Below are 23,313 nucleotides of genomic sequence, written 5' to 3' on the forward strand. Positions count from 1 at the left end.
GGAAAAACTAATGTTTCAAATGTGATTAAAACTATTAGGGGTGTCAATGGGCCGGATGCGGGCCTGCAAAATCGGAATTTTGAAAAGGGCCAGCCCGACGGCCCGGCCCGAAACTATACAATCAATAATAAAGTATAATACTCCTCATGACTAACACATGCACACACATATATCTCTCTACAAGGATGTACCACAAAGATAATATAAATTGTGCCCCACCTAATCTCCAGACCTACACAATGATTTGGGGTCTCCATGGATGGGCCATGGTTTTGAGGTCCAACCGACTAACCAATCCTGGTTGTCAGGGACCAGTGGATGAACACAAATATCTTATCATTGCACAATGTACGGGTGATGTGATGGGCAAGATACAATTTGGGGTGTGCTTGCAAGACAAACTGGTCTCTTATCATAAATGCTGACATGAATTTTTTTCATTTCCTAAAATATATTGTTATTACTTCGGAATAATATAGACAACTATAATGATGACATGGTTTTGTTAGTATGTAGAGATGACAAGAAAAGCAAAATAACTTTTTTTAGGTCATGTAAATATTTTTATATTGAAAACCAAATAATCAAACTGTTCACTTTGTATGAAATCATGAGAAGAACAGCCAAACTAGATAAAGATAGAGGTTCTAGAATAAAACAATTCCTTCCCTCTCAATGTAACATTGCAAATGGCACTCGTGAAGAAGATCCATCCAATATATGCAACCTGCAGGCCACACTGTGGATGGTTATTAGCTTATGTACTGTTGGTCATTTTCGTTTTTTACTTATCCACTTCCAAGCTGCTGATCAGATAATTACGGTCATCCAATTGGTGTCTACATGGTGAGGGCATCTAACATGAATAGTGTGGATCTTGTCCACAAGTCACATTATTTTCCAGGTATGTGGATCTTTACAAGCAAGTATACTTACTGAAAACATTCGTCCATCGCGTGTGCACGCAACTGAGTGTGTACCTCCACAAGAAACCTGATACAATGAATCAAGCAAAAAGTGAAGGATGATCCCAAATTGGAAACACGAGGAATGACTCATTTTATTTGTAAGGATTATGTTTGAGAGAACTAGCCGTCTGCAACTGATCGCAGATGATCTTAACATACAACCCATTTCAACAAGCATTTTCTCCTCGAAAATATCCAATATTTTCAAAGGCAAAAGTGGAAACAAAAATCTAGTAATAAAAATGAGTCATGCCAAACAGTCAGTTGTAGACAATGAATTCTTTATATTTAGGAAAGGCCAATCAAGACAAAAGGAGTTTGAACATACAACAGTTGCATAAAAGGATAAATCAATCCAACAAATAATACGGTTATAATTTTTATTTTGATTTGCTAAAGAAAAAAATACAGTTCCACTAGTCAGTGGGTTGACATTGATGAGTAGTTTGAAGTACCTGAACTATCTCCTCCCCCACAAGGAGTTGAACCCTTTGGGGCACCATTTTACTGCTCTTATCATCACCAAATCCAAGCCTTCCATGCTCACCCCTACCCCAGGCATACACCTGAAAGGGAAAGACCATATACCTAATAATTTCTATCTCATGCATATGAAGGAAAAGAGAGAGAGAGAGAGAGAGAGAGAGAGAGAGAGAGAAGAAAAAAACGTTAATCACTCCTGCATCATAATCAAGTTCCTGCTAAAAAAGAGAGGAAAGAAAAACGTTAATCTCTCCTGCAGCATAATCAAGTTCCTGCTAAAAAAGAGAGGAAAAAAAATGTTAATCTCTCCTGCAGCATAATCAAGTTCCTGTTAAAACAGTCAACACTCCTTTGAGATCATCCATTGATGGTATCAGAAACAAGGGTTTAATCCCTTAATATTTAATATGGTGAGTTTTTAAGTGCAGACCCTGTTTAAGGAGTACACCTACACTCAAGGTGTATTCCTTCAATACAACACGTTTTATATATGGGTATATCATTAGTAGATCCAAACCAATGACACCAGTGTTTACGTTAATCGTCAATTAGTTTAACAACCAATTGCCAAATTCGAGGATCAGATCAATTTAGGTTTTTGTTCATGTCCCATCTAATGTAGGGCCCACCATTTGAACAATTTTAGTTAGAGTTACATGTATGCAATGTGAACACACTAACCCATAGCTCAAGTGGCAGACTGAGTGAAGATAACCTCGTTTCAACACTGAGGTTTTGGTATCAATTCCCAAGTGGGGTGTGTGTACTAATCATGCTAATTTTAAAAATAAAATAAAAATAAATAAAAAAATAAAAATAAATAAAAAAACATGTATGCAATGTGTATATTTGAGTGCATGAGTATGAACCATCAGTCCTATCTTCCTATCTGACGATCTTCTTCAAACTTCTGCCATCTTTCTCTAACTCACCAAAATAGCCCAACCCCAAAACCACAGCAAAAACCAGAACTACCCAAACAAAAAGAAAACCACCTCCCTACCAATACAAGACAACACGGAACCACCAAAAGATCAGATCTTAGAAAGATCTTCCCATCTTCCATCATCACACTCCCCACTACCCAAATAAAAAACTACAAAAATACCTATATAAATTTCTATATTAGAATAAAAGAAACTCCAAAAAAAAAATTATGCATAGAAGGGTTGAGTATATGGCCAAAGTCATATTTAGGCCATGGTCTACAATTGGAACTATGCATACTATAGCCCTCAAGATGAATGCCTCATGGTCTAAAAATCTCACTGATGAGCTGATCTAGCAGTTCCCCACCAAGGCCTGAAACTCAATAGTGAAAATTGAAAATGAACAGAAGTCCCTAGTCAACACACCATTCAAAAAAGCATTATTAACATCTAACTTATGCAGTAGCTAATTCAAATTAGCAAAAATTAAAATTATTACCTGTATTGAATTTATCTTAGCAATAGGAGCAAAAGTCTGAAAATAATCCTTGCCCATATATCTGTATAAACCCTTTAGCTACTGGACGAGCTTTATATCAAGCTATACTAACATCAGGGTTGAACTTAAGTGCATACACAAAAAAACAACCCACCGGATTCTTCCCAGCAAATAAATCAATCACCTCTCATGTATGATTCTTCTAAATGACAAGCATCTCCTCCTTCATGACTTTATGCCATAGAGGAGAGTTAAGAGCCTCCTTAAGATTTTTGAGAATGGTGAAAGAAAAACACTCATAGCCAAAAATAAAGGACTTGTGTATTGGAGATTGATAGAAAACAAAATGTTGATAGGATGAGAAGTACATTATCTTTTGGCTTTTTGTATAGTAATAGGGAAATCCAAAGATTGGTTTAAAATTAAATATGGATCCATATAAATAGGCAAACTAAATGAAAATTTATTATTATTTTATTTAATAAATTTTTGAAGATTTAGTAGGAACAATGTTAGTACTTCTTGCCAAAGGAGCACAATTTGTGGTGGCCTTTGGGACGACTGGAAATTTTTTTATTTTTTTATTTTTGGAAGGATAATAAGGGAAGACTGGAATATGAACAACTCTTCTTTCACACACCTTAAACACATGAACTATGTGCTTACATAAAACAAAGCCCATGAACTTCAACTTTATTATAACACATCTTAGTCCAATAATAATGTGAAACACTAGAAATCAGAATGCCCATGCAAAGGGGGCCACCTACGACCACACGTGAGATCATCAAGTCCATCAACATCATCTTTTCCCATTTAAAAGATCATAGCCTTCGACTTCATTGCTATGGCCACTAATGGCACATCACAGCATGGGGTACTTACAAATGCCAGCAAACCTTAAGGTAGATAAAGGATAAAGGTACATGTAGTGTTTTAAATATGGACGATATCGGCCGATATATCCCATGATATATCTTGTATCCCATCTATGCAAGACGAAATGCATAGGTAGTGCCGATATATCCCACATATTCGATCCGGTGAGCATTTTTTATTTTGGATCCTTTTTTATTTTGCTATAAATCACGTTAAATCAATGTCAAATGGTTACAAATCCATGATTCTTCATGTTTTCCATGAAAAGTCATGGATTTGGAGCTTCAATTTCGAGATCTGGGGGAGATGGGGCAAGTTGTGGAAAATTGGGAAAAATCGAAATTTCTCAATTTCTCACAAATCAGTTTCCAAACACAAAATCAAACATGTAACCTGATCTAGTGATTCGTCTTTTGCTTTTGAATGTATTTCTTGTGTTTCCATACATGTCTTCTTACATTTATAAATTATATGAATAGACTTTAACTATACTTGCATCAGTTCAGTTGGACAATGCATGTATTAGGACCCCATACATAGGAAACCCTTATTATGTGCACTTTTTCTTTTCTTTTTTTTAATGTAATGTTTTTATTTCTAAGTGTGTATTGATGTCTTTTTCAACGATCCTTGAAGTTTCCTTGAAATATTTGACCAATTTCTCAATGTTCCCATGTTTCCCAACAACAACGATACATTACACGATACAACCAATATATACCATGCGATAACCGATATGTATCCATATACCAAGGGTGCAATATATTATGCGATAATGATATTTAAAACATTGGGTACATGTATATGCTTTTTATAAATTAAAAAAAAATAAAAATAAAAATAAAAAAACCCTTAAATATTTCAGTAACTTCACATGGGCATGGGATTGGGAATGCTTTTAAAGATCTTTAAATGTTTGTAAACTTTATGTAAATTTAGGTTTTCAATTTAACATGAGGCATTCATCTAGTTACCAGAAAATATTATTGGCGATATCAATATTGTTTCCGTATCGTCGGCCAACAAAACTTGTAGCGATATCGATATTTCGAACACTGCAGATTAGTGGTTTTGGAACGATCCTTGTTGAGTATAATAGAGAGGTCTATGCATTTATCTGGACCATTCATCATGCAGGGCCCACATTTGATTGCACATACCTCAAAATCATTTTGATTGAATGATCCTAACCATTGGATTATCCATTTCGAAAATTGATGGTTCATATTAAGGATACTAGAGAGGTCTAAGAATTGACGTGGATTGTCCATCATATTGGGCTCACCTTTGATTTCCCATCGCTCTCAAACTCTTGGATAAGATGAGCCTAACCACCGGATTAGTGGAAATGGACAGTCGATATTGAGTATATTAGAGAGGTCTAAGCATTGATGTGGACAATCAATCATGTGGGCCCCACCTTTGATCGCCCATCCCTCTCAAATCGCCATTGATAAAATGATCCTACCAATCAGATTAGGAGTTTGGGAAACAAACCATCCATATTGATTACATTAGAGAGATCTAAGCATTGATGCGGACTGTCCATCACGTGGGCACCTTTGATTGCCCATCCTCTCTGTTAGAGAAGAATTTCTTTCTTTCTAGGCTTGATTATGTTAACACTTGTTCCAAGCCGGGCCACACTAGGATGTTCCAACTTGAGGGGGAGTGTTGAAAGGTTGATAGTTGAATAAGGCTCATTGGGCTCAAGTTCATGTAATAAGGCCCGTAAGGCCCATTCAAATTTTTACTATTACAAATAAGAGTAGAGGATCTCGTGAACTTGCTAGGGTTTCAATGCACCCTAAGCATCTCATGTTCTGATTATCTCTCTCCTCTTCTCTCTCATTGTTTCCCTCTTCCTTTCTTCTCCTTCTTCTCATAGTAGCTTCTCATAGGCAGTCAAGATTAGTACCATGAAGCCGTTTAATATTAGAGCCTAAATGCTCCTAGGATTTCTTCCTCTAGCGTTTCTTCTTCTTCTTCCTCCTCCTTCTTCTTCTTCTTCTTCTTCTTCTTCTACGGTTTCTTTTTCTTCTCTTTTCTTCTTTTCCCTTCACTTTCTTTTTTCTTACTCCTCTTATTCTCTTTCTGAAGATTTTTTTTTAAGGATGTAACGATTTTTGTGTTGCCTTAGCTAGGGTCTACTAAAATGTTTTCTATTGAAGCAGATTTTTATGTTTGCAGGACTTTTCCTGTTGAAATAGATTTGTGTGTTGCCTTGGCTAAGGTCTGCTGGATTTTTCCAATTGAAGCATATTTTTGTGTTGCTTTGCATAGAGCTTGCTAATTTTTTCTATTATGGCAGATTTTTGGGTATTTTTTTTTTTTGTATTTCCCTTCTTAATCCTCGGTGGTTCATTTCTTTTCCTTTTTCTTTTTCTTCTTCTTTCTCTTAATTCTATGAGTTTTATTCTTCTAATCTTTCTCAATAAGTGGCGTTTCCCTTTATTTCCTCCATTCCCTTCCTAATCTTCTTTTCCTTCTTTCCTTTTTTCTTTCCTCTTTTCCTCTTTCTTTCCCTACACAACAACAGTTTCTTATTAACCATTTTCCATTCACTTTTCATTCTTTAACAAGTGGTGGTTCCATTCGTTCCTTACATAACAACTTATTAACCCTTTTCCCTTCACCCTTCATTCTTCTTTTTCGTTCTTTTTTTATGTTTTGAGAGTCGTTAGGCCTTTTTCCTCACCGACTCATTGTGATTTGTGAGAACTAGGTCACTTGTAGCTGGAATTATTTTTACGGTTTTGCATTGTGTTGCTGGATTTGTAGCCTCCTTAATATGCAGCTGAAGACCTTGTTGATTTTTCTATCATCCGGATGACAATGTTGCTGGAAATTCTAATTCTATTCCATTTTTGAAGAAATTTTCTGGGGGATTTGTTGTTTTTTACTGAATGGTTGGAGGTATTTGACCGTATTGTCTCTTATTGTGTGACGCGTGCTCGCCTCTACTTTACCACCTCCTTCAACAACTTGGCAACTTCTTCGTTTTAGGCTCTCGTTGCTAAGATGTATGATGTGACCAATATTATACCAAATAGTTGGTCCGGTCCCATTAATGTACCAACCAGTTGGTTCGGGCTTGTTTGGACTGTGTGGTTGTCCCAACCTCAACTCAGACTTAAGATTGTACCAAGCTTGTCTACTCAGAGCAGTAGACTAGGTGTTTATATTAGATAGGCGGTCCATTCGTATTTGTTCCAGATAGTTGTCCAGACTTATGATTGTGTTGAATAGTTGGCCCAACCTTAGTTGAGTTAGATAGTTGATCCAGACTCATTTGTTTATATTGGACAGTTTTTTAATTCTTATTTATTCTGGATAGTTGTCCGGACTTGCGACTGTATTGGGCAGTTGGCCCAACCTTGGTTGAGCTAGATAGTTGATCCAAGCTCATTTGTGCTGGAAAGTTGTTCTAGTGGCTCATATCATTGAAGTTACAAAAGTGCCTGTTCGCCTAAAGTTATTAGTCATCTCATCACCTCCATTTCTCATCCACTCACTCGCCTCTCATCACTGTTAGTGCTACTATCTCTGCAATTGTGCTACTCTTTTTTTTCTGCATTTAAAAAAAAAATTTTATGTGCCTCTTCAAACTAAAGTTCGTCTTTTCCAAGCACCTCAAGATTATATTTTTTTTTTTTTTTTTTTTTGGGGGGGGGGAGGTGTTGAAAGGTTGATAGTTGAATAGGCCCAAGTCCATGTAATAAGGCCCATTCACAAGTCCGTGTAATAACAAGGCCCATAGGGCCCATTCACAAGTCCCTGTAAAAACTAGGCCCATAGGGCCCATTCACATTTTTACTATAATAAATAAGAGTAGAGGGTAAGGTTACAATACTCCCTAAGCATCTTATGTTCTTGTGATCTCTCTCATTGTTTCTCTCTTCCCTCTTTCTTCTCCTTCTTCTTCTCATTGTAGTTTCTCATAAGCCATCAAGATTAGCACCATGTGGTCGTTTAACGCTCAAACCACTTGGATGAGATGAGCCTCACCATCGAATTAGTGGTTTGGAAAATGGATTATGATGTGGAGTACACTAGAGAGGTCTTAACATTGATGTGGAACATCTATTATGTGGGGCCCCTATCTTTGATTGCCAATCCCTCCCAAATCACTTTGATTGGATGATATAACTATCTAATTAGTGGTTTGGAAAATGGATGACCCATATTGAGGTGGTAAAATCAAAGGGGCAATTTATGTGGGAAAGAGTTTCCTATAGGAGGAGGTGTGCAACTTTTTTGGACATTTATATAGGGAAGTAAATTAGTAGCCGTGAAAACATTTACATAGGAAGTCAGCGTAAACAAACACGCGCAAATGCCACTTACATATGTAAATCAGATCTATCTATATAAATGCCGTGAAAACAAACATGCCCCAATTTTTTTGAAAGATTGCAAACGGAGGAATTTCAAAGCATAGTTTTGTCGCATAACTCGTAATTTTGTTCCCAAAATAGGGGAAACTATTTTGCATAGTTTTTTTTTTTTATTTACATGTAATCACGCTCTTTTAACATCTCCTAAAGTTACATAGAAAATTCCACCATTTTCCAAAAGTTTCCCCAATGTTTCTCTCAAATTGCAATATATTTTGTGATAAATCTGATATTTCCCGATGTTTCCCACAATATTTCCATATCTAGAGTGTGTAATACATAGTGCGATATAGATACTTTGAACACTGACTATAGGACAAGTAGTTTTGAAGTTGAAATGTGAATGTGAGACACATTTGATATAACTTCCTAAAATGATTAGTGCAAGAAAACACGAGAGTAATATAAAGGAATTGCAAGAAACATCTGGGTGAAAGCAAGCAAACTGTTTCCAAGTTGATATCGCAGAAAAGGCAGTGTTATCCCAGCTCTCAAGAATTATCAACATATTTCTTTTGTAATTCTCTTGCCATTCCCCGCTTCCTACTACCCCTTGGGTCCTTGCTTCACACTTGCATGCATTGCTACAAGTATTTAACTTCTTATTCAAATTATTACGAATTTGATAACGTGGATAGTTCTTCTATAGGCAATAGGCAACATGTTAGATTGATTGTATGTTATTCATGAAGAAATTACTTCCACATTTCTTCTACAAGCATCAAAGATTCAGGTTGAACATGGACTGGTTTAAAAGAAACAAATTGTAACGTCTCGGAAAAATCCGTAAAATGACCCGAGTACCACCTCAGGCAGAAATCACTAAGGACCGAATCCTTTAGAAATTAGACGAAAATTAATTAAGTACTAAACTGAATTAATCGGCAAGTTAGTTCGAATCACTTTTTATACAAACTGCAAGACCCAAAACCAGCAGAATAGCTAGCTCTACATTACCTAAAAACGTAGGATCAATCTCAAAACCCAGTTGCTCACGGGAGCATCTTGAAACTCCGTATCGGACCTAGCCGCGCGTCAAAAGTCCGATTACCACGAAACTATAAGGTTATGACCGCCTTACTGGGCTTAGCAACTATCTCGGAAATCAAGTTCAAATGGTATCCAGAAACACACAACTTGAGCCTTGAGCGAAGTGTGTGAGAAACGCGAATATCTTTAAAAAATAAACTCAAACTTAAGTGAATTGGGCCGTTCGCTTGCAGGCAGGGTATCCCAAATCGGTTACGTATCGGCCGTAACGGCCGATACGTAACGGTAACGGTGGGACCCGTTACGCGATACGGGGTCGAAACGGCCGTTACGGATTTCTGTGACCGTAACGGCCGTTACGGGCCATAACGGCCGTTACAGATGTAAATGTCTGGAAAAAAAAAAACAAAAAAAACAAAAAAAAAAAACCTTACCTTTTTTTCCTTTCTTCTCTTCTTCTTCTTCTCTTTCTTCTTCTTCTTCTTCTTCTTCTTCTCGAGCAGCTGCGGCTGCGGCTTCTCGCGGCTTCTTCCTGTTCTTCTTCTTCTTCTTCCTCTCTCTCTCTCTCACTCTCTCTCCTTCCTGTTCTTCCTCTTCTTCCCCTCTCTCTCTCAATCTCTTCTTTCCCCCTTTCCCTCTTTTTTTCTTTTCTTTCTTTCCCTCTGTTTTTTCTTTTCGTTTCTCTCTCTCTCCATTTTTTTTTTTATTTCCAGCAGCTGTAGGTACGTGTCACGCAAAGACGAGCGCTGACACTCCTCGAGCTCCGAGTTGTACGAACGGTTCAAAGGAGATCAAACTTATATGGGCTCCACAGTGATGTATTTATCACATCTACACCGTTCATCTATTTTCAGAGATCATTTTAGAGCACCAGCCAAAAAATAAATTATATCCAGAGATCATGTGGACCACGCCAAAAATAGCAGTAGAGATAATGATTTTCAATTAATTCGTTGGGCGCACGCCGCACGGTAATGTTTATTGGGCCGGCGCACGGTAATGTTTATTGGCCCCGTAATGTATATATTTTACCCATATCGTCCATCCATTTTGCCACACGTCATTTTAAGTTAGGATTCAAAAAATTAGTAATATCCAAATCTCAGGTGGACCACACCATAGGAAATAACGATTATAGAATGCCCACCATTAAAAATTGCTTAAAGTCCACTGTAATGTTTATTTTCAATCTAACCTATTAATTGGGTCACATTGACATGGATGAAGGAAAAACACACATGTCAGCTTGATCTAAAACTTTTCTAGCCCCCAATAAATTTTTAACGGTGAACGTTTAATTATTGTTGTTTCTTATGGTGCAATCTACCTGAGCTTTAGATGTGCCTCATTTTTGGGCTCATGCCCTAAAATTATTTAGCAAAATGGATGGATGGTGTAGATATAACACATTCATCACGGGTTAGGCCCAAAAAACTTTGACACGTGTGCTGCACTTTACATCCGAGTCCCTCATAATTCAAGCTTTAAAAAATTGTACACGAGACATGTATTAACTTGAAATTTGACAATTAAATTATGGACTGCAATTGCTAACTCACAATGCCAAAATCAAATTATTTGAATAGTTTTAATTGTTAATTTGTGAACTTTTATTTTTTAAAATAGGACCTTTTGATTTTATTTTTTTTTTTTATGATTCACTATCCAATAAATGTCCACCAATTTATAAGTGGGATAATGACAATAAATGGCATGAATTTGAGGCTGATTTGGAGAATAGATTGGTCCTCCAAGTCAACCCCAAATTGGCAACGCCATCTACCTAAATTTAATTTCATTTTTTTAAAGAACTATTGGGAGAAATGATATCAAGTTGTTAAGTATATAAATTACATATTTAAAAAATTAAATATATGAATTTTGTAGTCAAATTCAAATTACCTGGTTAAAAAATTAATCAGACAGTCCGATACAACTTCTTACCAAAGAGTGGACCGTTACACCACTATAAACATGTTCCAATTTATAAATGAATGCATATTTGGAATGCTTAGAATATTTCGGATTTAATCCATATTTTTTCATTTTTTTTTGCAAAAAAAAAAAATTTTGCACCGTTACGGGCCGTTACACCCCTGTATCACCGTTACGCCCCCATATCCATATCGGTTTCGGAGGGCACCGTTACGCCAACCGATACCGATACGGGACACCTTGCTTGCAGGCCAAATTTAAGGTCTCAAACCGTCAGAATCTGACCCAACTACACCCTTGGATCAGGGAAATTTTCCTACATAGATCAGTGTACTTGTGGCCCTGATCGAGTGACGATAGCCGTTGAACTGAAACTGGTCCTCCACGGTCGATCCACAGATCCGATCGGACCGAAATCTTAACCTAGCATAGATCCATTGCCAGGGAACTTTCTTCAAACAATATGCGAGCAATGGACCTCCAGATGAGCTCCGTTGGCCCGAAACAGACAACTGTTGGCTATAACCTAAGTATACCATGGCCCTGGGGCCATTGACATCAACTTTGGGCCTATATAAGGGCCTTAACCCACCCCTCTCTCATTCCATACGAATTTCCTAAACCCTAGGAGGGAGAAGAGAGAAAAGAGAAGGTGAAGATGAGGAGAAGTGAGCGAGAGTTGTGGTTTGTTGCTGGGATTCATTCCCGCCACTTCACGTGTTGAATCCCCTCTTCCGTGTCGCTATACCAGCGATTTCGACTTTATTTTTGGGTAAGGAATCCTAACCCTAATTTGTTTTAAGTATCCAAATAGGTAGATCGGTGAAATAGCTAACCTATTTCATGTTATAGGTAGCCGTTGTGTCGTAAACAAAGGCGTAGTGTACGAACCGAGTTCATAATCGGCATACCGACAAAGTTGCGGACTATAAATGTTTAGGTTAAGTTTTCAAGGCTTTCAATGTTAGTTAATGATTTATAACTGACTTGATTGTTGTCACATGTACTTAGATGTGATGTATTATACATATATATGAACTATGTTGAATATAAGGCATTTCATGTGTTTATTGAAATGTTTGAATGAATACGGGATCATGATTTGTGCTTGCCATGATTATTGATTAAGAATACATGATTGTTGTATGTGTGGCAACTCCTTTGTAAAAGGATATGATACAATATATGTTATAACAAATTTATTACATGTATGTTGATATGTGTAGTCTACGTGTTTGATAAAATGCCTGAATGAGAAAATGTTAATTGAAATGTATTTTATAAGGGTGTTGAGATGAGATTCTCAACTACCTTAGCTACAGGTATAGATTCCTTCTTATAACCTAAATCCAATTACGTGATTCATGTATGAAATGTATATGTATGATGTCATGTTCACCATGTGTTATATAAAATGCTCAAATGGTTGCAATGCTTGGATTGTTTGTTCAATACTGTTATGACTATCATATGTGAATGCTATTGTTTTGGAGTGTGATTGGGGCTACGAGGTAGTCCAGGCAATCGGTAACGACTTCCGATCGACTGGCTGAATCAGTTTCACCACCACAGACATGTTCGATGAATCCGAGTCGTACGGTGATTATCGACAGTGGTTAGGCCACAAGGAGTGCTTATGCGCTCCATGTCGATCAATTTAACGTGCGCTCATACCAGTCGAGCTTATCAAGTAACCCGATTGGCCTCATGTATGTTCACCATGTATGAACGTTACTGCTTGAATCTAAGGTACCACTTACCATTAAAAAGCCCGTTTAACCTTGGTACCACGATCCGCTAAGACTCATGAGCCAAGCATGGTGGTTTGGGACACCGTAGTCGAGCTGTCAGCCTACGCTGGGGTGACGAGCCTCCCCGTAGTATCCAGTGAACAACCCAAACTCGTGAGCCGAATACGGTGGTATGGAACACTGTATTTGAGTTGTCGGCCTACGCTAAGGTGATGAGCCTTTCTGTAGTAACCTCGAGTATAAACTAGGCCTACGCCGAGGTGACGAGCCTCCCGTAGCGACCTGAACTTGCCTGTCCACTGTTTTTAAATCAAGAGTGACGTTGCCCTATAAATTGCCTAACATATGTGATTAACTAGAATTGACGACCCTAGATGGATCATCGTTTGGGTAATAATATAAAGGGAGATACCTTAGCTTCCCAAATCTACTGTATGAATATGCCTAATAAATTATTTGGCTAAGACGATCATGCACGGCATTTCATGTGCTTTGGCGATGAAGGCACAGTGGGAGTAGCATGTGCGATCGTGAGATGGTGTCGCTGAGGGAGTGCAGGCGAGGGCATGCATCATTAATACATGTCATCCTTGCATTAACAAGAGTACTTAGGACATGATTGTTGTACTGCTTTATCATTACTACTTGACTGAATTGATAACATGTTAACCTTTACCTTATAGCTCCACTGAGTTGATCACTCACTCCCACTCTGGGACGGTGTTTTAAAACACCAACCAGACTCTGTTGTAGTTTCAGATGATGGCGAGGCTTACGAGTTGGAGCCGGCCTTCTACGACGACGAATTAGTTGAACATCACACTTGTCATTTTGTATATTTTGGAACTATACATGTAATTATTTAACCTAGTATCATGTTCATACTCTGGGAACTTACAACCACTTATGTGCTTTATATATTTAACACAGTCTTCCGCTTGCGTAATCAAATCGTCTCTGGGGTATGATATGTTGATTTGGTGTAATCCCATTCATGTTTAATGCACTAATACGGACAACATTTAATCATCATTATCTACGTTGCATAAGTGATGCGTTGGAAGTTGGGAGCCGAGCTTCTGCTCGACCCCCGATTTTCAAGGCGTTATTTATTAAGATTCTGAATTGAAAGAATTATAACATGCAACTGTTTAAATCTAATTCTAATTTATTTTTTCCCACATATTTCAAATTGTCTTATTCATTTTTTCCATGAAATCAAGAAACATTTTTGGTATTAGACTACATTTAAGTTTTAAGTTGTTGTATCATTTCTACTCTCCATGGATGTTCTGAAACCTTAACAAATACGAAACTGCATGTCATTTCAATAGTCAAATATTCATTTTGAACAAGAATGATTCTTTAAAAGAAACATATATGGCAATTTGAATTTTACGATTGTGTCATTTCAGAAGTCAAAGATTCATTTTGTACTAGAATGATTCTTTAAAAGAAACATATATGGCAATTTGAATTTTAAGATTCCAAATTGGAAGAAAAATAGCATGCAATTGTTCTAATTCAATTCTTTGTTTCTCAAATATTCCAAATCTTTATTCAATCTTCATGTAAATCAAGAAACATTTTGGTATCATAAAATTTTATTTTTTAATCTCTTATATCAATTTTATTTTCCAGGGATGTCCTCAAAACCTTAAGAAACACCAAAGGGTGTCATTTTAACAGTCCACATGGTACAAAGGGTGTCATTTCGAAGTTGATAACTCTAAAACACTACTACATAAGAATGCATGTCTTGACCTGCAATATAGATGCAACAAGTAAAACCAACAGAACCAGTTAAAGGAAAAGGCATACCTCCCCATCGTCTGTCAGTGCAGTGGAGTGCCATCCACCTGCAGCAATATCAACCTGGAGATATGCGTAAAAGAACCTTGTAATAAAGGATCAGATATAAAAAGACCACTGAACTCTTTGTAGAAGATGCATGAAAGAGAAATAAACTAACAAATGAACATTACTCCATATCAATGTAAACAGAAAAAATTGCATATTAGCGTCTCAAAAGGACGCAGATTGCCTACTGACACTGCCAATAGCGAGTCACCACTGGTCAGTGTTCTAAGGGCCCCACCATGATGTGTGTGTTTTATCCACACCGACCTTCGATTAGTTGTTGCTGTTGCATTGTGACCAGTGGGGTCCAGATCACACTGCTGCTATTACATCTGTGCAACGTTTTCTGGAACAGATCCTGTGATCAGCGTCATCCTCTATACTGAGATCTTTTGGCATTGTTGATCTTCTTATGATCATGATTACTGGCCCAGATAGAGAATAGTTGCTGTTGCTGCTGTTTGTTGCTGGGCCATTGTCATTAGGCCCCCTTGTTGCTGATCATCGTGCCATTGGTATATTGCTGCTGATCATCCCCACCGTTTAGTGTTGCTGCTACTGCCCTTTGATCAAGATCAGTGGTGCGATTATCATCTGATCACTCAATCAGTGGCCCACATTTGCACAATTTCTATTGCTGGACCATTGGGTTGCGGGCCATTATATTTAGGCTACTGCAATCAATGTATGTACACGCTGCCCTCTTTTTCTTTTTCTTTTTTATATCATTGCCATGAACTGTTATTGCAATTGTTGTGATCAGCGTGGGGCCCTCTCTTATTACTGGAGTATTTCTTGTCGTTGGCAGGACTCTGGGTTCATCTTCAGTTCACACATTTTGGATACTGTGTGCTGACAATATGCTGTGTGCAGAGGCCCAATTCAATCAGTTGGGGGCAACTACACTGCTGCTTTATACCTTCACTGTGTAAGATTTTTGCCATTTGAGTAAGTACCATGATGCTCAGGATCATCATCACTGCCTTGCTCTAGACAATATGGCTAGCCAACAAACCACATGGAAAAATCCCCATGTGAAATATTGGGACCACCCTCTTGGCTTTCCTTCCCACCTTAGGTAATGCTCTTGCTGCCTCTTCAAGGTTGTCATCTTAGGTAATTGACTCAAGGGCTACTGACCATATGACAGGTACTATCTGATGTAGAGCGGGTCGCGGACACTTTCATGTCCAAGATGGACTAGAGAAGGCCCGATCGAAGGCGGAAGTGATCAGGACCGTCAGAACACTAAAACAGGCATATCTCGCAAACCGGAATGAGTTATTCGACGTACCATATATGATTTTTGGGTAGGAGAAGCTACTTTAGCCACCCAACCCAGCTACGTGGGTTTCCCACGCCGAATTTGCGAGATTCCATCAGATCGACGGTTGAAAATCCATATGTAGAGCGGGTTGCGGACACCAGTGTTTGAAATATCGGTATCGCACAATGTATCGCACCCTTAGGATACAGATACGTATCGGTTATCGCACAGGATATATCGTTTGTATCGCATAGTTTATCGCACTTTTTGGGAAACATGGGGAAACATTGGGAAAATGGTTGAATTTTTTAATGAAACTTTGGGGATTGTTAAAAAGGCCCTTAATACACACTTTTAAATCATAACATCTCAAAAAAAAGATGCACATAATAAATTTCCTTTGTATAGGGTCCTAAGTTATGCGGTGTTTAACTGAACTAATGCAACTATATTTAAATTGAATGCATGATATTTATAAATATATCATAGTCATGTATGAAAACACAACCAATTCATTGAAAAGCAAAATAAGAACTGAAGAAGTAAAATTTGATAAATATACATATCAATGATGGGGACTAGTTGTGGTCTAGACCCACATAGAGTTGCGTGGTGGCTCGTAATCATCATCTCCATCTCGACGAGGTTGGGCATAGTACTGCTGCTCCACAATTCAACAATATTGTGCCCAAGTCATAGTAGAGTGGTACCAGTTAAGATATGCCCTGACATAACGCTGGTACTCATTCTCTCCGAACTGAATCAAAACGCCCATTCATGGGTACTGTGTAATCGTCACAATCTGTAACTGATATGGATCTGGGAAGGGCACATATGAAGCTCCTTGGTATCCATAGTGTTGGCCATATCCATACTACTACTCATATCCTTGCCCATATGCAGAAGTGAACTCCTGACCAGGGTTGAAAAATGATGTGTCGTAACTGCTGGAGTCACTCGTCGCATATCCACAAGGTCCATATCCATGCCTATACTGTGGCACAGAACTCGAGCTACTCTCCAGTATTTGTGATCTAGATTCATGTTGTGGCCTGTAACTCGAGCTCCCCTCCCTCGTCCGTGATCCAAACCTAGAGCCACCTCGCTTGCCACGAACGCTTGTGTCCCTCATGCATTTTGCTAGCAGCTCCTCCTCAAAATCTGAAAGTTTATGAGTCTTCTTTTTCTGCAGTAATTTTTGACCCGTGTATGTTTTATTGTAAACAAGGCGAGGTCGTGGTTCTCCTGGACGAGAACCATGGTCAGGGTTCTGCGTGGAATGATCGAAATTCTCCTTTCCGGTGAAGGGCTAAGAGGCCTCTTATCCTGACTCCCACCCACGTCGCCACCATCCTCGTCGTTATCATTATCCTTACTGTCATTAAAGTCATCGTCACCCTTATCGCCGCCATCATCATCACCGGACTCATTTCCCGCATCACTCTCTGACTCAGTCCCGCCACGTGTCCCGCATGATAGTGACTGCCGCGGGCTGCCCTCCGGACTCCTCGTTAATGGGTCGAATGCCTCATCAAGAGACCTCTGTTGCTCCACATGTTTGTCAACATCAATCCCTTGTGTCTCTGCTTCTGCCGCGATATGTGGCTCTGGTCGCCCATCCGAGGTGTCTAAGTCATTCGACCTAACCCACTGGTAAACTAGGTTATCCTCTGCATCCTCAGCATATACATGTTGTCCGACCGTCATCAGGTCCAGTGGGTCTTCTTGTGCTTTTCTTCTTCCTTCCGAGCGGAGCAACCTCAATTCTATAGGTTACTTTCGTCAACCTTTTTTTCCATTCTACGTAATCATGAGAGGCGAAAAGCTCCCGTAACCTCTGTTTGTGTTTGAGAAGGCTACTTAAGGCGATATAATTTGTGGCGAATCACGTCGCTCCGGGGTGCACTATATCCCCACCACACCTCTCGCGCATTGCGGCTAATAACCAGCTGTGGTTGTATACTAAGTTTGTGATGAGTCGTGCATCAGTAATTACAGTCTTCACTGACGGCCTATCCCCAATCCCCTCCAGCATGAGATCGATGCAATGGGCTGCGCAGGGGGTCCAATACATATGATACTTGCTCTGAATATCCTTCCCCGCCTTAACAAATGCACTCCCATTATCCGTAACAAACTGCACAATATTTCTCCTCCCAACATCTTGCATGACATTGTGCATTAGTTTGTAAATGTAGTTAGAATCCTTAATCTTACTACTCGCATCTATACTCTTTATGAACACCGCCCGTCCCCTGGAATAGACCATAAAATTTATAATTGACATCTTCGTCGGTCCGGTCCAACCGTCACACATGATGGTACAGCCGTACATCTCCCATGACTGCCGATACAAATCAACGTATGTCTTCATTTCTGTATGTTCATCATCCAAGTATTTCCCCATGATCTGTGCGGGTGTGGGCAGCTGCACACCCTCACCCCCACGCTGCACTTCACTTATCATATTTTTGAAGTGCGGGCTTATTGCGGCATTTGCGAGGATTTGATCGTATATAAAAAAATTTGCTATAAATTTTTCAACTTTTTTCCTCACACCCCCTCCACTAAGCATCTCCTTTATTTTCTTTTGTGTCCCTCCTACCTCTTTGTACATCCTCGGATCTGAAGGTAGATCCGGCACCCGCATGCTACTACTCCTGCCCATGCCCCATATTCCTCCCCACCTACTACCATCCCGTAATCCACCCCGAACACTCTCCCCTGCTCCACTCCCCCCACCACGCTCATAGATAGACCCCTCAAATCTAGGCCTACTTGTGTCCCACCTCCTATTCTGATCCCTCTCCCACCGATCCCATATGGACTCTTGAATTGCGCGTCTGTATTCGGGATCATCATCATTATCGAGATCCACTACATCATCCTCACCTGCATATGGTGGCTGCCCCAACTCCTCCCTAATCTCCCTCTCCCGCGCATGTCGTTCATCTTTTGATTTCACATTTTTTTTCAATATGGTTTTCATCTGTTCTCGCACATCCTGTGGGCACTTAGGGCAATCCACAACATTGCAATACCCTCCTGCTAAATGCTCCTTTAGGCGGGTTACCCCACCACTCCTCGATACATGGCCACATAAATCACAAATACTCCCAAATCGATTATCGAGAATGGGCCGACCGTATGTCCACCCTATATCAGGTTGTCTCCCTCCTCTTCCTCCCGACATATTTTACCTGTAAAATAATATTTTATCCATCCATTGAGATTGGATAGAGTCAAAATCAGATAGATCCACCACTCAGATGGGCCACACCACACGGAATAATGAGATTTGATGCCAACAATAAGTTAATAATTAGGGGCCATCCAATTAGTGGTCATCATTTGAACACTAATTAGTGGTCATCATTTGAACAGTTAACGGGTAGATGGCATGGATCATAACAATGAGTAGATTATGACCATTTGCACATTGTTCTTTGATCATGCACGTTGTACTCTTGACAAGGATTCCTGAACTAAAAACTAGATGGGCATGAGGAGTCTTGATTGATAACTGTAACGGTCCATGGCTCTTGAACTAAGGGCGTAGATCTCCTCGACTAAAAAGTACCTAGACTGCTTTTGTGCTGCCCATTAGATCTGGGCCATCCGTATAGCTGTACACGCCATCTAGACTGAGTGTACGCTGCCCGTTAGATCTAGACCATCCATTGTGTGACTGTATACACCATCTGGATCATGCCAATGTGTTGCCCATCAGATGTGAACTATCCATATAGCTGCACAAGCAATCTGGATTGTACTTTTTTACATTGCCCATTACTTGTGGACCGTTCATATGGCCAAATGCACCATCTAGACTCTACATGTGGTGCCCATCAGATCAGGACCGTCTGTACATCTGTACATACAATATGGAGCATGCATCTGCCTGCCCATGGATCACATTTTGAAGGGTATTGATACCATGTACCAAACATTCAACATCATGGATGAACAAAATCAGGGACGTTTTGGGGTAAAGGTATGATCTCATCTGAACCGTTCGTACAACTCAGAGCTCAGAGCTCGCAGCGCGTACCAGAGCTCGAGGCACGTACGCGCTGCTCGTCCTTGCACGACACGTATGTACATTAGCTTATCACAGGTTGCGTGTGGGAGGCAGATTAGCTATTGACAGGTTGAGATGTAGCTACTCCCTGCCCCTGCAAAAGTGACGTGACCAAGTTCTGTGGGACCCGCCATGATATATTTGTTGTATCCGCACCGTTCATTCATTTGAAGATATCAATTTAGGGCAGGAGCCAAAGAATGAGTCAAATCCAAGGCTCAAATGGACCCCACCATAGAACACGGGAGAGAGTGACGTCCACCATTAAAATCTTCTAAAGCCCAGAAAAAAGTGGATCTGACTCATTCTTTGTCTCATGCCTTAAAATGATATATATAAATGTATGGACGGTGTAGATACAACACATACATCTTGGTGGGCCCCATAGAATTTGGTGCGTCACTTCAGCAGTCTAGCTACGCAACCCGTCAGTGCGCGGGGAGACGGATTGGCTACTCCCCTTGACACCGGCCTCATGGCTAGTGGTCAGTGCTTTGTGGGCCCCACCATAATGTATTTGTTTCATCCATTCCGTTCATCCATTTCTACAGATCATTTTAGGGATTGATACAATAAATCATAGGGATGTAAATCGAAGGTGGACCACACAAAAGGAAAACAATAATGATTGGATATTCACCATTAAAATCCTCCTAAGGCCCACTGTACTGTTTATTTGACATCCAATCTGTTGATTGGGTCCTAAAGACCCAGATGAAGGGCAAAAATAAATATCGGGTTGTTCCAAAGCTTTTATGGCTCCCACAACATTTTTAATGGTCAACGTTCATTCAACACTGTTTCCTGTAATGTGGTCCACTTGAGTTGTGGATATGGTTCAATTTAGGGCTCAACGCCTAAAATTATCAGTAAAAACGGATGGACGGCGTGGATAAACCACGTGTAATCACAGTGGGCCTAACAAAGTTTACTCAGTAAGATAAGAGCGTACTGAGTACGCAATCCAACGTGAATGCCTGTCAGTGACGGGGGCACGATACGTCACCAAGTTACGTGGGTCCCACCATGATGTATTTTTTATATCTACACCATCTATACATTTGAAGAGATCATTTTATAGCATGAGCTAAAAAATGGCTCAGATCCAGAGCTCGAATGGACCCCACCATAGAAATCAGTGGAGAAAGGTTTCAACGGTGGAAAGCATTTACCCCATCGGCGGGGAAGCGGATTGCGTACTGAGGAACTCAGTATGCTAAGCGTACTGAGTAAACTTTGTGGGATCCACTGTGATTTATCTATTTGATCCACGCCGTTCATCCATTTTAAAAGTTAATTTCAGTTCATATACCAAATATATATATATATATATATATATATATATATATATATATATATATGTATGTATCTAAATATCAAATAGACCACACCACAGGAAATAGTGTGAAATGAGTGTCTACCATTGAAAATTTCTAGGGGCCACCGAAGTTTTGGATCAAGCTGATATTTTTTATTTCACTTCATCCAAGTCTTTTTTATCTTATGAACATGGTGGATGAGAAATAAATATCACTTTGGGCACTAGAAAGATTTCAACGGTTGAAATCACTATTCCCACTGTTCCCAGTGGTATGGTTCACTTGGGCCTTGTATATGCTTCAATTTTAGGCTCAACGTATAAAATTATGTGAAAAAACATATGGACGGATTGGATAAACCGCACACATGCAATGTGGACCACAACTGAGTTTACTCAGTACGATAAAAGCGTACTGAGTAACTAGTACGCAATCCTATTTCCATCCGCCGAAGCAGATTGCGCACTGTGTACGGAGTAAACTCTGTGGGGCCCACTGTCATTCATGCATTTTATCAAATCCGTCCATCCATTTTATCATATAATTTCATGGCTTTTGAAAGAAAAATTAATCATATCCAAAGGTCAAGTGGACCACACCACCTGAAACAGTTTGAATTGAAGTCTACCGTTGAAAAGTTCTTGGGGGCCCACAGAAGTTTTAGATCAAGATGATATTTGTTTTTTCCATTCATCCATGTCTTTGTGATATTACGAACAGTTTGGATGACAAATAAACATCATTGGGGGCCTAATAAATATTTCAACGGTGGAAATCAATACTTCCACTGTTTCCTTTGGTATGGTCTACTTGAGATTTTGATATACTTTATTTTTGGGCTCCACCCCTAAAATGATCTAGAAAAACGGATGGACGGCGTGGATGAACTAGATGCTAAACAATGGGCCCTACAGAGTTTACTCAGTACGATAAGAGCGTACGTAACTCAGTATGCAACCCGATTTCCCCATCCGCCGCTCTTTTCATCTTCCCTCTTCATTTTCACCTCCATGGCTCCATCCACACAGTCCGATCCAGTTCGTCCCCTCAAATCTCGGCCCAGAAGGAACGATGAGTCGATCCGGCCTGATTCCTCTCCGGAATCTCCAAGAAAGAGGGAAGATGAAGAAAATGGGAAGAAAATGGCACTTACCTGTCGAATAGCTCACCTCCGATCACCGCTACAGCAGGTACCCTTCGATTTCTTTCTCTCTTTTTTCTAATTCATTTTTTTTTTTTTTGATTCTCCATTGCTCGGATCCGATTTTTATGGTGTGTGTGGGTGGTTAGCTACAGTGGGACTGCTGAGTCCCCTGCAATCCACCCGTGACTGTCCGTGCGTTGATGTCCGACAATAATGGAGAGGAAATGGCGCGATATTGTCGATATTTCGTGCGATATCGCCGATAATATCGGCCGATATCTGGATTTGGGATTTTTTAGTATCTTCTAGAGGTTATCGCGAGTATATCGTCTCGCAGTGGTGCGATACCGATAATATCGGCCGATATATCGGCCGATAGTATCGATATTTGAAACACTGGCGGACACTTTCATGTCCAAGATGGACCAAAGAAGACCCGATCGAAGTGATCAGGACCGTCAGAACACTAGAACAGGCATATCTCGTAAACCGAAGTGAGTTATTCAACATACCATATATGATTTTAGGGTAGGAGAAGCTACTTTAGCCACCCAACCTGGCTACGTGGGTTTCCCATGCCGAATTTGCGAGATTACATCAGATCAACAGTCGAAAATCCATATGTAGAGCAGGTCGCGGACACTTTCATGTCCAAGATGGACCAGAGAAGGCCCGATCGAAGGCGGAAGTGATCAGGACTGTCATAACACTAGAATAGGCATATCTCGCAAACTGGAGTGAGTTATTCGACGTACCATATATGATTTTGGGGTAGGAGAAGCTACTTTAGCCACCCAACCCGGCTACGCCA

The 23,313-nt window shown here is 39.7% G+C and overlaps 1 protein-coding gene and 1 long non-coding RNA gene across 2 annotated transcripts in view; both read right to left on the reverse strand.

Moving 5' to 3' along the window:
- LOC131227496 (ultraviolet-B receptor UVR8) overlaps positions 1–23,313 on the reverse strand; it is a 73,455-nt gene that overhangs the window by 6,160 nt on the left and 43,982 nt on the right. Inside the window, exons 8-10 of the mRNA XM_058223282.1 lie at positions 14,653–14,706; positions 1,424–1,534; positions 937–993 (exon numbers count right to left, since the gene is read on the reverse strand). Coding sequence (XP_058079265.1) covers positions 937–993; positions 1,424–1,534; positions 14,653–14,706 — 222 coding nt within the window. The remainder of the gene's footprint in view (positions 1–936; positions 994–1,423; positions 1,535–14,652; positions 14,707–23,313) is intronic.
- Positions 13,999–14,642, reverse strand: LOC131227497 (uncharacterized). Its single transcript, XR_009162318.1, has 2 exons — positions 14,231–14,642; positions 13,999–14,146 (listed from the first exon to the last, which is right to left on the reverse strand). It is a non-coding gene; the product is annotated as an uncharacterized LOC131227497 (long non-coding RNA).

Source organism: Magnolia sinica, chromosome 15, assembly GCF_029962835.1.
Source record: "Magnolia sinica isolate HGM2019 chromosome 15, MsV1, whole genome shotgun sequence".
NCBI classification, from domain to species: Eukaryota; Viridiplantae; Streptophyta; class Magnoliopsida; order Magnoliales; family Magnoliaceae; genus Magnolia; species Magnolia sinica.